We start from the raw sequence: 15489 nt of genomic DNA, 5'->3' as shown, positions 1-15489 counted from the left end.
AAAAAATCCAAAGTGACAACCGTGAAAGCCCTTGACAAGTGTTGCACTTGGCTGCTCCCTGTCACATAAACCCTGTGAGCAGGAGACAAGAGGCAGCCGACCTCGCAACACCTTTAACAGGTGGTGTACAACGGACAAGATGCTTCTGTTCAGTTGGCAGCATTGGCCAAATCTAGCCCTTACTGCCCACATGCCAATGCTCTTGAGAGTAACCGGTTCACACCCTGTCTCACTTTAGTTTGCACATCTTTTCCAGTGATATTCTGTAACAAGTCAACATTTATCTTTTGGGGAAACAAAAAATGGAAATCAACCAAATTATTATTTAAGCTTTGCTGTTAGAACAACACAAGTAGCATTTATTGGTTAAAATGGAAGATAAATGATCATTTTAAAAAATAAAAATAAAAAACGCTCAGGAAGGGCAACACTGCCCGTTATCTTTTATGGGCTTGTTCGATGTGTATTGATACGACTTAACACACTGTAAAAGAGCTAACAGTTTGAATGACAAGTCTTTAACGATAACTTGATTCCAGCATAGCGCAATTTTATTTATTTTTGTAGACTGTTTGGCAGATTTTCGATATGTAGTGAGGTAGGAAGTCCCCATTAATTTAAAGCATGCAATTAAATGATCTCCCACTAGAGTGCAGTGTCGTTAAAGAGCAGTGACTGTGGCATCTTTACCATGTATGATAAAGCATCGGTGCAAAAGTGAGCAAGTGTAAAAAAATCTGAGACTTCGCTCTAACCATCTTTCATAGAGAGTAGACGAGCATTCGGATTGTGAGACAAACTCCATTTACCCAGGAGTGGGCTGGCTCTCCAAGCTCTGATACAAACAGTGATTTGAGAATGGAGTTAGTCTCCTTGTACGGAGCGCTCGCCTTTCAAAGTCGACTTTCCTCACATCGTAGCATTTAAACAAGGAAGTTTTTTTGCCAACATCTTGTGGGGATATTTTTATGTTCGCTGGAGGTGAGTTACCACTGCACCGACATACACTGTTCGCTGTTTAATGATGGAGCGAGCAACGCGTGGGCATTTAAAAAACGATATGATATAATATCTAGGCTTTGCTTTTTTTTAGCGTGTTTAGTCAACCTGTAGCTTATACCTAAAAAGGTTGTTCATGATGCTTAGGCATTATTATATTTAATGAAAAGTGCAGAAAGTTTTCTGAATGTGTATAGTGCCATAAATGTGAAATTAATTTGGGTTTTTTTTCAGTTGTCTCTGGAGAAAAGCGTACATGTTTACACATTAAAACCGGTTTCAAGTTATAGCAAGAATAGACTATAAACCTCTGATCACTTTTCTCACCTTCAATTCATTTTTAAAGTAGCCTAAACTTCAAATTTCACGATTGCCTTATGCTCATCTGTCACCTAATGCACTTATGATAGTGTCTCCTGAAGTCAAGAGAGAGAGAGAGAGAGAGAAAACAAACAGCACAGGTAACATCCAATAAGTCCTGCAGAATTAAATCCTACATGAACTTCATGGAAACAACAATGTGAACAACCAGTATAGCTGATGCATATTTTAGCGGATAGCTTGTCACCCATAGATTCTATCGTTTTCGTGAAATGTATGGATATTTGACCACAGAACAACAAAAACAAAAATGGCAACAACAACTTCAACAATAATAATACAATGATAATAAAAATGTTAGGTGGTAGATGTTATGTAGCCGACTCTATGAGGAAATTAATATTAGTTGTTATTGATATTAGATATGAGCAGTGTGCAAACGTGTAAAGATCTTTATTTAAAAACGTAAACAAATGCAGAGCGCATCCTACCCCAATACCTGCCCCCACGCTCCCACAACAGAACTGTGTGCGTGCGTGCGTGCGTGCGTGCGTACGCGTGTGTAAAATGAGTTAGGTGAAGTGCAAGTCTTAGAAAGGTAGTTACATCTCCAATGAATGTATAGACTTACTTTTAAAGATGTGCTCTCAAGTTTGTTAACTTATTATCTAAGTTGTAGAAAGGAAAGTAATTGTTTCTTTGGAGCAGAACACTGTGAATTTTCAGAAGCACGCAGTAAATTAAAGTGGATTTCTAATACTGTACAGATGTATGCTTAAATAGACGATTTAGTATTTATAATCTTCAGAATTTAAATTAAACTGTTAGTGGTCATTGTCAATAATTAATGAACTGATTCGCTGATACAAAACATAGTGTACATAATCAGATGTAGAATTCACCAATTTTTTAATTTATTGAAGTGTTATGAATGAATATAGTTTAATTTTGTTTAAGACACTAAATGATTTCTGTTTTATTCACTATTATCTCAGCTGATTAAGGAATTAACTATAAAGAAAACAGTTAGTAGGCTTATTACAAGATGTAATAATTCTAAATTTGGAACCTTTCAAAAAAGAAGTTTTGGAAGGGTTCATAATTTACACTGCTGTGTATCCAGATCTATTTGAGACTGATTAATGCCTTCTTGGGCTTGTAACCATACATGTAGATTTTATGTAGATCTAACCTACAGACAGTGACCCTGTACGTTCATCCTTGTTTCACCGTGTGCATTACTCCCTTCATTTCCCTCAAGAAGCTCATATTTTAAAAATTCATGTTTTTATCCTTGTGCTAAGTTTGTTCTGTCATTTCATCTATGTCTGAGAATCACTGCTGGAAATAGTTTATTAGAGATATATTTATAATATAGTTAAAGAAATGTTGTATGTCAAGCACTTCCTCTAACACGCCTACGCATCTTCACACTCTGTAATGTTTATATCTGGGCGAGCATAATGATTTTGTATATCCAAAGAAATTCTTGTTCTGCACAATGCAGAGGTTGAAGACAAAGTGGCTTAAAAAAAATCTTTTACAAATACTATGCCAGAGTAATTCTCAGCTAAGGACTTACATCCTGCCCTTACAGTTAGGCTGCATTGTTTAAATTAAGAACATTTTATTTTCAATGTTTTCCCTAACTAATAATTTCACCATGTTTAATCCATATTTTCCCCTCATTCTTTGTGATTCTTTTTTGTTATTCTGGTAATATAAATAAGTGTGGTATGGACCCTCCGGCTTTTTAATAGACAGACTAATGTAAATGTAGAAGCCTGACTGACCTTGTGCTTGGTACAGAATGTAAGCATATAATTCAGTTTCACTTCACCAGAACTGTGTTTTACGAAAACAATTATTTGGATTTTCAAGCTTATTTGCCTCTATAAAACCCATATGGCACACTGATTTAGAAAGTGAATGTAATCCCAAACCCAAGTGTCACGACCTCTGTTGTAAGTTTGTGTTTACATTTGTCTCTGTTGCGTGTGTGTTTCGTCTTTCCGGTTTGTCATCTGATTGGCCGTTTCTGGTTACTCGGCTTGAAAAAGCTTCCATTTGCCACCTATCAGCGGAGACTAGCTCTTTGAACATGTGCTTGGTGTATTGTGTATAGTGACTGCTTTGTTTGATTTCGATTCCTGTGTAGCCTTTCTGGTTTGTTTGCTGATTAGATCTTGTGTATGACCACTGACTCGTTCCCTTTAACTCCGAATCTTGCCTTAGCCCTTTTAGTTGTTTGACCCATGATTTTGAGTTTCTGACCATTCACTCTTTTATTTGATTCCGATTCTCACCTTGCCGCTGAGATTTGTTTACTGGATTGGATTTTGTGTTTGACTATTCACTCGTTCTTGACCTCGATGCATTTTTTGCCCTCTGCTCACCATATAGTGCTCCAGTTAGACTGTGTGTTCCCAGCTGTACTACAGATCCTTCCATTGGGACACAAGTTTGTTATTTCAATTTGCTATTTTTCCTTCGTTATTTTTGAAGCTACTCTGGGTGAAGATTCAACTCTCTGTTGCGGGTACGCTATTTGGACTTTTGGTTTCTGACTATCGGCTAACTGTCCCAAATTCAGCGTTTAGCCAACCCACTGAAGCCACCCTGTGCCCAGTAGCCTTCGAAGACTAGCCATTTTTCAGTTTGATTTGGATAGGCAGATAGGGACCGGAGTTACTGGTCGGTTTGCAGTACGTTTCCCTTATCATTCACCATGTTTTGCTGGTAAAATCCTGGTAACACGTAGCTGTATCCCTGCTTGACATTGATTGGCTTCAGGTACATTGAACAAAATGCCACCAACATTTTAGGATGCAGTTTGCATATATCTATCTGGCATATTATGCATGAGCAGCAGGGTTGTTGTAAGTGAGAATGATTTGATTTAGTCAGGAGAAACCAAGGTCCACTCAATTGGAGAAGGCTATGCTTGATTGGAGAATTGGAAATATAGATTGTGACAGGTTTGTGAAGGGATACACCACTGCCATATATGTGGCACAAGTGATGCTTGTGTCAACTGGTGCTCTTCTGTCTCAGGAATTCAACTGAATGTGGCAAGAGGGCTGCTGCTGGACATGTCTGATTATGGATGAGCATTCTGTATCAGCAGTTAGCATTCATGCTGGTTAATTGCTCAGAGATCACTGATCGTAGCTCCTCATAAGGATCAATCAGGGTTTTGGTTGAGCGTAAAATATCACACTGAACTGAAAGGCTGACTCTATCCACCGGGTTTCTACCAGGATTTTACCAGCCGAACATGGCCGAGAACAATGAGCCTTCTTTCTCATGTTCGTCACTTCCTCACTCACACCTCATCGTGTGATCTTCCTCCTCTCTTTCAAGCCAGACTAAAAATAAAGAGAAACAGGGTTCCTGCCCTGTTTATGCATCCAATTAAGCCCACTCGTTCATAGTGTAATGATGCCCCAGTCTTCATTGTGTGAGAGAGTCAGTAGCCACAGTGCGTCCCAGAAAGATAGTGGCAGGATAAACCTAGCCTCTTTGCTCACTAGTGACTTGTATTTTTGATTGGGAACCAGGCAGCTGCTTGTTATGTCATTCCTGTTGTACAGTAGCCATGGCAGCTCTGCAGCTTTTAAAGTGAAAAGCAAGAGTGTGTGTACACTTGCGTGTTTGCATGTGTTGCTGTGGTGAGTCATGTGCATTCCCAAATGTACTGGTAAAATTGGATGCAAAATCAATACTAGACTTCCTCTGTGTGTTTATGATGTCAGTTTAATGATACCATCTGGAGATCTGAGAGAAAATATCGACCCTTGCTGATATCTCCATTCTATTTGTATGTAAACTCACATGCTTAAAAAACAATTAAGTTCATAAAGGCTAACATTTTTCATTCTTGGACAACTACATGTATGCGTAGTTTCTCTGCTAACTCAACCAAAATTGAAGAAATTTATTTTTTTATTAAATCTGATTGTGTTTTATTAGGAAAGAAATTATTTGCTTGTGAGTTCATAAATAGTTCATAAATTTTCTAAGAAAATTTGAATGGGTTTGTTTTTATGTATAACATATATTATGTTACCGGACCATTGTTAGTTGAAAACTGTGTGATTTCAGAAGGTGCCGCACAAGGAATTGCCAGTCCAAGGCAGTGATTTGTGCCGTTCCAGACTCTTGAGTGCTAACATCTGCTAGGCTCTGCTCTATAATTAGGGGTCGAAGCAGCAAAGCTTCCGGAACCCCATCGTTTTTGTTATGATTCTTTTCAATGTCATTTTTCCTCAGCTTTCACCTCAAATAACTATGAGCTGAAATGGCCCAGAATCACCAAACTTGGTAGGCGTATTTGGATAGCTGAACTCTTGGATCCTTTACATTATGGTGCAGATTGAACACCTGGTGGCACTGTATTGCATGTGATAACATTGATGTTCCTGTGCCCCATTTGCCTTTTGGTCCCCTTCCCATTTGGTCCCTCTCTTCATGAGGAACAAATTTTCCTCAAAGTCCCATACAGTCTGCCATATTTTCCATCAAAGAAAATTTGAAAAACACACTCCTCCTACAAAAAATGAAATTGGGTATTTTGGCTCATATCATACCTTTATACAGGTATTACTTTTCCAGCACTTCTGTAAACATATGGCCGAATGACAAGCCAGTGAAATTGCAGTGTAGTGGTCGTATGAAATAATGTGGTCCTTTTACAGGACTGTTTAGCTGAGATCAAGGACTGCATGTCTCTTAACTTCCTCCAGCTAAATTCAGATAAGGTGAAGATTTTAGTTTTTGGCCCCAGGCACCTCACTAGCGAGATCTGTAAGTACATTGGTTTGGCTTGCCATAAAAATAAGTCTTGTTGCATTGACATCTACCCTGCTTGCTCATTGTGCAACGTGCTTGTGTATATATGCTATAATGTTTGAGCTTGACTGTGTGTGCGCACCTGCATGGGTGGGTGGGGGGTGGCAGGATTGTTAGCGTGTTGTTGAAGGCCCTGTCTCTGACAGCACAATCTGCTACAGGTTGTGGTACCAATTTACACCTTCAGGGCCAGTGGTATTAATCTAACTATGTCTTTCTCTTGAGACTGTCAACTCATTAATGTAATGTCAACATCAACCCATTAGTGATTGGAAAACAATCTTTTGCTCTGACACACCTGTGATAGCAGGTTGGTTCACAAGTGCGTCTGGAGTCGCATTGTTTTTCTATTTCCACTATTTATAAGTGAATTCAGAGCCTAATTTGTCGACTGTCTGAAGAATAACGAGCTATCGTTTGTAAATTTGCTGGTGGCCTTGTTAGCATCAACAATTTATTGTTACAGCTGATGAGCAGATCACGTCAAACTGAATAATTACACTGGTCGGCAAGGTAAATGAATGGAAAAAGAGACTAATGAGGTGTGTTTAATGTGATGCTGAATAGTTTAATCATTCTTTGGTAGCAAAATAAGAATTAGAGGAATGTAAAAACAGCAGTATCGTAATTTACCAGGCATTGTCATTATTCACCATCAGTCCAAGCACCTGGCCCAGAAGTGTTACCTATTTTCTGTTAATTTTTGTAGCACCATTGAATTCAGAAGCTGTAGTTTTTGAACAGTTTACAGCAAGAGGGAAGAAGAAAGGAACATATTTACTGAACGGCACAATGACCTCTGCATGACGTTCTCACGGGATCAACGTGCATTTCATTTTTGCTGTGAAACTGAATTCGCTGTTGCTACCTTGGAGACGCGTTGCTTTGAGCGCATTGCATTGTGTTGCACCATTATTCTGTTCTGCAGATTTTAAGAAAGTTGTGACTGTTTCAATAGCCTGCAAAATAAATCACAAGTGGAACGGTGTCCTGTGCTGCCAGAGGAGCAGATGGGTATCAGAAACGCGATTTGTGGTTTCATATGTGTGATGTAAGGCAGAGGCCCTGTATTTCCTACACTGACACACTCATGCACTCACACATTCCCATGCACACAAACATCTGCACAATACGTACACATGCGCACAAACATACACATACACACAGGCGCCAGGAAGGAAGTTATGATGCTGTTCTCCAGGAGGCACCACCAGCCTTACAAACAGGTATGACCATAGCTGTGATACATGGTAATCACTATGTCTGTGCTCAATTATCAAATATTGGTTTTTATAAAAAGGCCTGGTTTTCACCTATTGGACTGTGTGGCTGGTTTCCTGGATGACCCTGCGTTTCATACCCCTTTTCCTTTGTTGATTTTGTATTTTTGCCCGACTTTGCCTTGAATGTGTTGGGCACCAGGTCGGCTTTTCTTATTCTCAAAAGGCTTTCTATTATTTTCAGTTCAAGGATTGAATAAAGGGTAACAAGTGTAGTTACCCCCTATTTGTGTTTCAGTCTGTTCACCACGTGACACGGTGGTCACAACCAGACCTGCATCACAACTCATACACACATATGTACATGCTTACATGCACAGAAACACACATGAACACACACCTTGATGCTTAATCATATTTGCTTTTGGTTTTTTGAAAAAAAGGTTGATTTCCACATTCATTTCAATAGGCATGTCTCACTTTAACTTCTGAGTGCATTTGCTAGGTAAACATTCATCACTTTGGACAAATGTATTAGCTTTCAAAACAAAACATTCCCAAGGAGGGAGCAAATGATGGGACAGGCATAGAGCCTTCTCATACCAGAGAATGGAATTGCCTCGCCCATTACCTGCTACACGCTTGCCCTGATTTAAAATGAATCAATTCCTCTCTCTAACCACTTGAATGCCTTCAGTTATTAAGGGTGAAAAATCCAAGTTTGTGGTTAGCCTTTCACAAAGTGCTGTGTTTACTGTGTTTATAGCTGAATGCAATGGATGCATAACTATTTAATGGCAGTGAGTTATTTAATATAGGGACTTTGGACCAAAATAAATTGAAACCTAGGTAGTACCTTCAGTCTTTAGAGAAGTTCTCTGGAAGAAAAAAAGCTAAAAAAAAAAAACTATTCATGTGAGGTTAGGTATTAACCTATGAATACAACTGAAACATGAAATTGTTTTATCAACAAGTCAATATATATATGGAATTGTGTTCATTTGTAAATGTAAAGCTTGTAGTTCATTGTTTTATCTCCTATTATCTACCAGAAATATATGTTGGTATGCTGTACATGGAGAATGGATTTTATGGAGCCAGGGCTATTCTGCTATTGTGCTTTAGCTATGAGAACTGCTTGGATGCCTGCAGGATTCGCAGATAAAGTCGTGGCTTATCGGGGAGGCGAATGATTGTTTTTGTGTGCATGGTGTGTGTGTGGTCAGATGCCAGAGAGATTGTGTGAGTTTTCGTGTGTGTTTGCATTTGTGTAAGGAAATTTGGCTAAATAAATATCCATCATCCATCCATATCATCCATACTGAGGAGTGTGTTCTGCCACTCCCAGCATGGGTATGCATATGGATGTGTTTATTTACGGCATGTATTCTGCATATAAATGCAATTCGTCCATGTCGGTGTTCAGACACAAGCTTGTGCTTGTTTGTGCTTGTGAAACGTAGTTGCACATTATGTAAACAGAACTATAAAGAGCAAACAGATTCAGGCACAACTGAGTTTCAGAAAAGGAAGAGGATGTGTCACAATGCTGATGCAAGATTTTTTATTAAGCCCATCTGGGTTTGGGTGAAGTATTGATTCAGTGAAGTTGTGTCCAGGTTGAGACATTCAGGGAAAGTGAACAGGGTGACATACTCGAAATTGAGTGTGCAATGGGTGGCTGACTTGGAGGGAATGCTTTATATTGGCTGTGACAATGTTGGTTAGCTTTTAAGGAACTTAAATTATAGCTGAAATATAGCAGGTTTGACTCCTTGGCAGGAAATCTAAATCTGTTATCTATGTGTGTTTTAGGATTACAGTACTACACGGACACAGTAAGAAACAGAAAATACCATAGGTTTGTAGCAGAACTACTGCAAGTAATATACTGTAACTATTCCAGAGCTAATTCTGACGTGACAAAACAAAAGTTGTTGTGCGGTACATAAAGAAGGAATGCTAAGGGGGAAAAGGCCACACCTTCATAAAAAGGTTCACAAATAAAGGAAACAGACATCATTAAACTTGGTCCTGATCCCAAGCACAGATGCTGCTGATATCAGCTGAGGCAGGAGAATGTGGCTGGCGGACCGTGCCCAGCCCAAGACTAGGCTTCATGGGAAATGGGAGAGGACGGCATGACACGAGAATGAGTGATGATGGGTGATGCGTTTTCATTAGCAGTGAGAAGATATTATTTTAGCGGGGGGGAGCCATGTATAACAAGCCCCCCTCCTGCAGAGCCTCAGAAACTCATTTGCCATCTGGAACAGCAAGCAGGCAGGAACAACGGAAAGAGGTCTTGAATTTGTAATCGATAATATTAGATAAGTACCAGCAAAGAATAATAGTAGTACTATTTAAAAAGTCAGCCCATCCCATGTATAGGACAGAAACGTGGGGTGCTGAATGAGACCTAAATACTGTGCCCTCTGTGGGTTTCCAGGTTATACAGAGATCGTAATTCCTCGTTCTACCAGGTGATACTGGGTTTTTTCTGCCCAGACTCAACAAAGCTTCCCTCAGCTTGGAATAAATCCACCGAGTGGCTCCCCAGCTAGTCCTGGAGTCAGGACAGCCTTTGAAAGCTCTTCCTAAATGTCTGCCAAGCAAGCAGCTCCCTCATTCGCACCAGGATTTGCACCCAAGTTCTTACAGCACATTTTCTGGGGCGAAAGAACACAAAACCTGAAGAAAGCAAAGTGGCTCTGCTGTGTATAGGGGAGATAGAATGGCAATGCAGTTTATAACCATGGTGGGATTTTTTTTTTTTTCCACAGGCCAGTTCTGACAGCCTGGGCTGAACCCTACTTCCTGTCACTAGGGGGGCTGAGCGAATGTTCTGTGATGAATATTTCACAGCAGAAACATTACTGTCCATGCCTGAGTGCCTGAGTGCCTGATCCCTCTGCTCAAGCTTATCTACTCCAGTTCTGGAATGCAAGCCCACATTTAACCAAAGACAGTTTTTGGTGTTCTCTTCTAGAATCTTCTCTTCTAGAAATATTTTTAGCTTTTGGGAAGAGAGCCCTCAAAAAGTCCGGTGCCATCTGATAGTGGATATGAAATGCTGTGCTTAATATGTGTGTTTAATAATGCTTAGCAGAATAATTATTTCAGTGGATGTAGTTAAAGCATGTCTGAACTTTCATTATCATGTGCAGTTGATATAGGGTTCCTTATTCTAAGCCTGATATTGCTGTTAGAAAGCCATTCCTAAATACAGTTAGCAAGTAGATAGTGGGCAGCAAGTAATATATAATGTTTGTAACAACTTACATGTACAATGTGTTGCCTATATATGATTCGCTGATTCTCTTTTTTATTAACTGTTTAGAGAAAAAGTACACATACATAATAGCTTGTAGCATGCAGAATGAACAATTCATTAAAAAGGATCACACTGCTTCAATGTTTGTTATAACTGCCAGTTGCAGAGTTGTTATTTCAGGAGAATTTGTGGATGCGCTCACAGCCATTCTCAGGGTACGTGTAATGTTCCACCAATAAAATTTTTAAGCTGACCTCGAAGCACAATACAAATTATGAATTCACACTGCTAAAATCCATATGGAAACATAAAAGGATGCTAAAACTGCAACTGCATAAAATAACTGCACAAGACCGAATACATCTGCGTTATGTAAGAATGCTGACACCTGGGTGACTATAGGAGTCATTTGTGATCCTGATGGACCAGAGGAGGTGAGGAGTGGACAATCCTGCCATAAAAGATCTCCCTCTGTGGGTAATGCCATAACGGGCTTTGGCCCGTGTCACTGTGTCATTGCACCAAGATCTCTCTGGTGCTTTAGCTGGATGGGCTACCTGGAGGGCCTAGTTATGGCTTTTATTCATTTTTATCCTTCTCTGCCGATCCTGACTTTTAATATAGGTTCTGTCAGAGAAGAATAATTATAGCTCTGCTGTAGACATGATAAATTGATTGAAATCATACTGGTGTTATCTTATGATTGAGTTCTTCCTCATTTCCCAGACATCATAATTCAGCCGTCCTGTCTTTGCAACAACAGTGAGCAGAGGGTAGTTGAAGAAGGATCGCAATTTTATTTCTTTAAATTATTTCAAGTACTTATAAATATTTTAAATTGTTTAAATTCTACACAAAAAGCTTGATATTACTTTTTAAAAGATTGTGTACATTTATTATTGGGTCCATGTCTGTGGAATAGGGACAGTTAAAATTTGTTTGACTGTTAGACTGATTGAAAAATATACTGTTTTTAAATGACACATACCTCATGCGCACAAGTGTGTAGGTTTCACATATATAGATTTATTAGATTGTTCAAACCATATCCAATATATTGTCCAGAGTAGGTGCACACATAAAGCATCTGACCATCTCCTGACATTCCAGAATTACATTTGTTTCTATATCAGGTGAGGAATTGGATTTGAACTTGAACAAATATTTGGGTATGGTCCCATCTGGCAGGGCCTTCCAATCATTGCAAGCACTTTACCAAGCAATATGACCACTGTGACAGGTTTTTTTTTTATTTCTTTGGGTGTTCCCCATGGCTTAGGTACAACATAGTAGTCAATATAAGAGTAGAAGGAAAGGGGATTTTTTTTTTTTTTGTACAACAGAGCACTCTGTTCTGTTTATTATATCTACAGATATCAGTCTTCTATTCTCTGAAGTTAAAGAATGTTTTTTTTTCCCCTTTTACATTACATTTATTTAGTAGACGCTTTTATCTAAAGTGACATACAATAAGTGCATACTGATGGTCATTGTTACAATTACAAATCACAAGTCTGATAAGGTGCAATGCTCATTATGTAACAGTTATCCATGGCCATGAACACATTAAGTCCAGTTCACACAGTAAGCATAGGCTAGGTCAGAAAGATATAGTTATGGTAAGTCAAACTAGGAGGCATGACGACACACTACAACATCTAGATGATACAAGTGCAATATAAGTGCTGGATGGAGATACAAGTGTAACTTGAAAGTGCTAGAGGAACAAGATAGAAGGACACAAGTGATAAGAGCAATCCTAGATTTCCCTGCAGAGTAGTGATAGCTAGAAATGCATCTTCAGACTACGGCAAAGTTTAGCAATGACAGATTGGTTCGTAGAGGAATGGGGAGTTTGTTCCACCACTAGAGAGCTAGGGTGGAGAAACTCTGTGGTCGGGACGAGCGAGAACCATTCAGCTGGATTGCAGGGAGTGCAAGTCTCACTGCTGCACGTTGTACTTGTAGGTTGAATTTAATGCAATTGATCAAACCATGTATATTTTAGTGCTTTATTGAGTTTGAAGATCTGCGGGTTATGTTTAAGATGTCATTTTTGTCTGTCTTTAAGCATTCATAAGATTATTTAATATGCGGTTTTCATAATCATGATCAAAGGAGATGAGAAATAATGGTTGAAGAAGCTAACATAACTTACTGTATGTCTATTAATGAAGGTGGATGCTGAAAATTTTTCTTCTAATGAAACAATTAAATAACTTAAAGGCCCAGGAAACTAAAATCTGCTGATATGTTGTTGTGATACTTTTTTTGCGTTCACAAATGACCCAGAAATAGTTTAAAATGATTCTTGCAACAAAAAAAAACAAAAACAAAAAAAACGTTGAAAACCCTGTGCTGAGATTGGCTTGCTTTCCCCCTTGGCTAAACGCCAGGTTTTCAGTGGGCGGTGTTAACTGGGTAAATGTCATTAAAATCCTAAGACTGCAAAACAGATGCATAATGAACTGGTAAGCAGTCCTACCATTAACTATCAATAATTAAATTGCTTTCAAGCTTAGATATGTGGAATTAAGGCCTTTCTTTATTCGAGTGTAATGTCCGAAGTTTGAGAATGCTATCGAGTCTAATGTTAGTGTACAGTAGCTCAGTGTTGCAGCATTATTATACATTGAATGATCTGCAGGTTTAGCTTTACAATGGTCATCTTTCATGTTGTCTGGTAGTCTAATGTTACTGGATGGGACAACCTGCTCTAGCCTAGCAAGGAGGATTTGTTTACATGATGTGTCTTATGGATATGAATATTAATGAGTGCAGGATACATGCCCACCCTGTCCTCATCTGCTGAACAGGGCACAAAAATTGAATGTTTATTACAATTAAATAGGTATAATTGGGTTAAACACTTGAAAGAAATATTAAGAAGACAATCATTTGCCATAACCACTATTTGAATCTAGTTTCCTGGACTTTAAGAATGGCCAGCATCCCCCTTGTTTGATTAAGTGTGGGCATCCTTGTTCTTTTTGTTTTTGCTTCATTTATTGTATAATCACAGGACAGAAATCCATCGAGATAAACCACTTCTTGCCTACAGACTGTCAGTGGTTAAACAACATAATGTGGTCTTTATAATACGATAAACAGACGTTTGTACATTATCTGCTTGATCTGGTGATGGGCTTGGTTGGGGGGAGGGGGGGCAGGGTGTTTGACTGGTTGTAACGTTAAATCAATCTTACTGCTCTCTCTCTCTCCAAGGTGTGTTCAATTGTTTTTGTCAGCCTCAGGACTTCTATTCTGCTCTGTCACTTGCTATTAAGCCACCTGGCTGCATTCCTACAAACATCCATCTAAATCCAATTACAAAACGAGGGCCTGTTTGATTAGGACTCTTTCCTCCCTACCTGAGTCAATAGATGTATAGAGTCAATAGAGCTAACAATGTATTTCTTCTAAGGGCAGCACATTTCAATTTCAACCTTGTGTATTTTGTCTCTTTCATCAAATTTGGTTGAGTATTCATGTTATTGGTATGGGGGATGACAGTTTTGCTTAGCATTCCCCATATATGGTATATACGGAAATGCTGAGTAACCCATAACTATTGATCAGTTGGTTTTCTAAGAAGTGGCTTTCATGTCACATTAATGAAACCTGTAAAATTCCACTACATAATTGGTCTAACTCGTAAATGTTACCGCGCATTTCTAAAGATCTAAACAGATCTAAATTGTGTGACTTGGCATCTTGCCAAGTGAAAAATTGATCGATCTTGCGGTTGGTAACATTAATGTCTCTTGTCCACCAGCCATTTCCTCTGACCCTCTATCTGTGTGCCCAAATGAACTCTTGCCCTCTGCTGTGCTGACAGGCCTATGCAAGTTGTCCGTCTGACTGAGCTGTCCCTTTCCTCTGTCCCTGCATCCCTCCTCCCAGCAGCACAAAGAAAATGAGCAACATCTATGAGTCCGCAGCCAACTCCCTGGGCCTCTTCAGCAGCCCCTGCCTGACCAAGGTGGAGCTGCGTGTCATGTGCAAGGGGATATCTGACAGGGACACCCTGTCCAAGCCCGACCCCTGCGTCGTTCTCAAGATGCAGTCACACGGACAGTGGCTGGAGGTAGGCACCCTGATCTCTCACTCAAACTGCATCCTTATATTAGAGCTGCTGAGAGGGAGTTGGAGGGATTAGTTTAATATGTATATGATCGCTGACAGAATTATAAGCAGACTTTATATTTGGTTCTGTCTAGACAAATATAAGTAGCATGGATGAAAGGATGTATGAGCTTACAAGGGGCCCAGTCAACAATATATTACCCTGTGGCCTGGTTTTGTGGGGCACAACTGAAAGAACTGTATAATTGTTGAGAAGCCAAGATTCCTGACTGGAATCTTCCCACAGAAACATCCATCCAAACCAGTTACTATTTTTAGCCTGTTAAACATGCATTATTCATGTATCCCATACTGCATTTCATTGCAGAATTATTATTATGACAATGATTATGATCTTGATTATGGAAATGTATCTGTAAAGTGGCGATATTAAGAGTTGTGTTGGCTGTGCCAAGCTTTTTAAATAGTCTTCCAAGGCCCTGTATTTGGTATGTGTTTGATTTCTGCACTTTATTCAAGGCTTACTTTCAAATATTTCAGAATCCAGAAAACTGCATTTTTAGAGTCTGATCAGTTTTACATGATTAAATATCCTTAAGGACATTTATAGGATTTGTTTTCTAAAAAAAAAAGTTATGTAAATGTCAGTCTATTACAATCAGTGCCAGCCTGATTTTACTAGTCTGACATTTTTTAAAATAGAAACACAGGCAGCCTATGCCCCTGTGGGTTGTTTGA

At 39.2% G+C, this 15489-nt stretch overlaps 1 protein-coding gene across 2 annotated transcripts in view; it reads left to right on the top strand.

Annotated features, from left to right (window-relative positions):
• The first annotated feature begins 690 nt into the window (after positions 1-690).
• Positions 691-15489, top strand: part of cpne4a (copine IVa) — a 79988-nt gene continuing 65189 nt past the window's right edge. Inside the window, exons 1-2 of one of the 2 annotated variants that reach the window (XM_064344691.1) lie at positions 691-981; positions 14572-14752. In XM_064344691.1, the coding sequence (XP_064200761.1) occupies positions 14582-14752 (171 nt within the window). In that variant the 5' untranslated portion in view covers positions 691-981; positions 14572-14581. Of the gene's footprint in view, positions 982-14568; positions 14753-15489 lie in introns of both variants that reach the window. The other variant, XM_064344682.1, reaches the window with a different exon arrangement.

Source organism: Anguilla rostrata, chromosome 1 (genome assembly GCF_018555375.3).
Source record: "Anguilla rostrata isolate EN2019 chromosome 1, ASM1855537v3, whole genome shotgun sequence".
Lineage (NCBI taxonomy): Eukaryota > Metazoa > Chordata > Actinopteri > Anguilliformes > Anguillidae > Anguilla > Anguilla rostrata.
The sequence above is the reverse complement of the archived record's forward strand: the minus strand, read 5'-3'. Positions and strand labels throughout refer to the sequence as shown.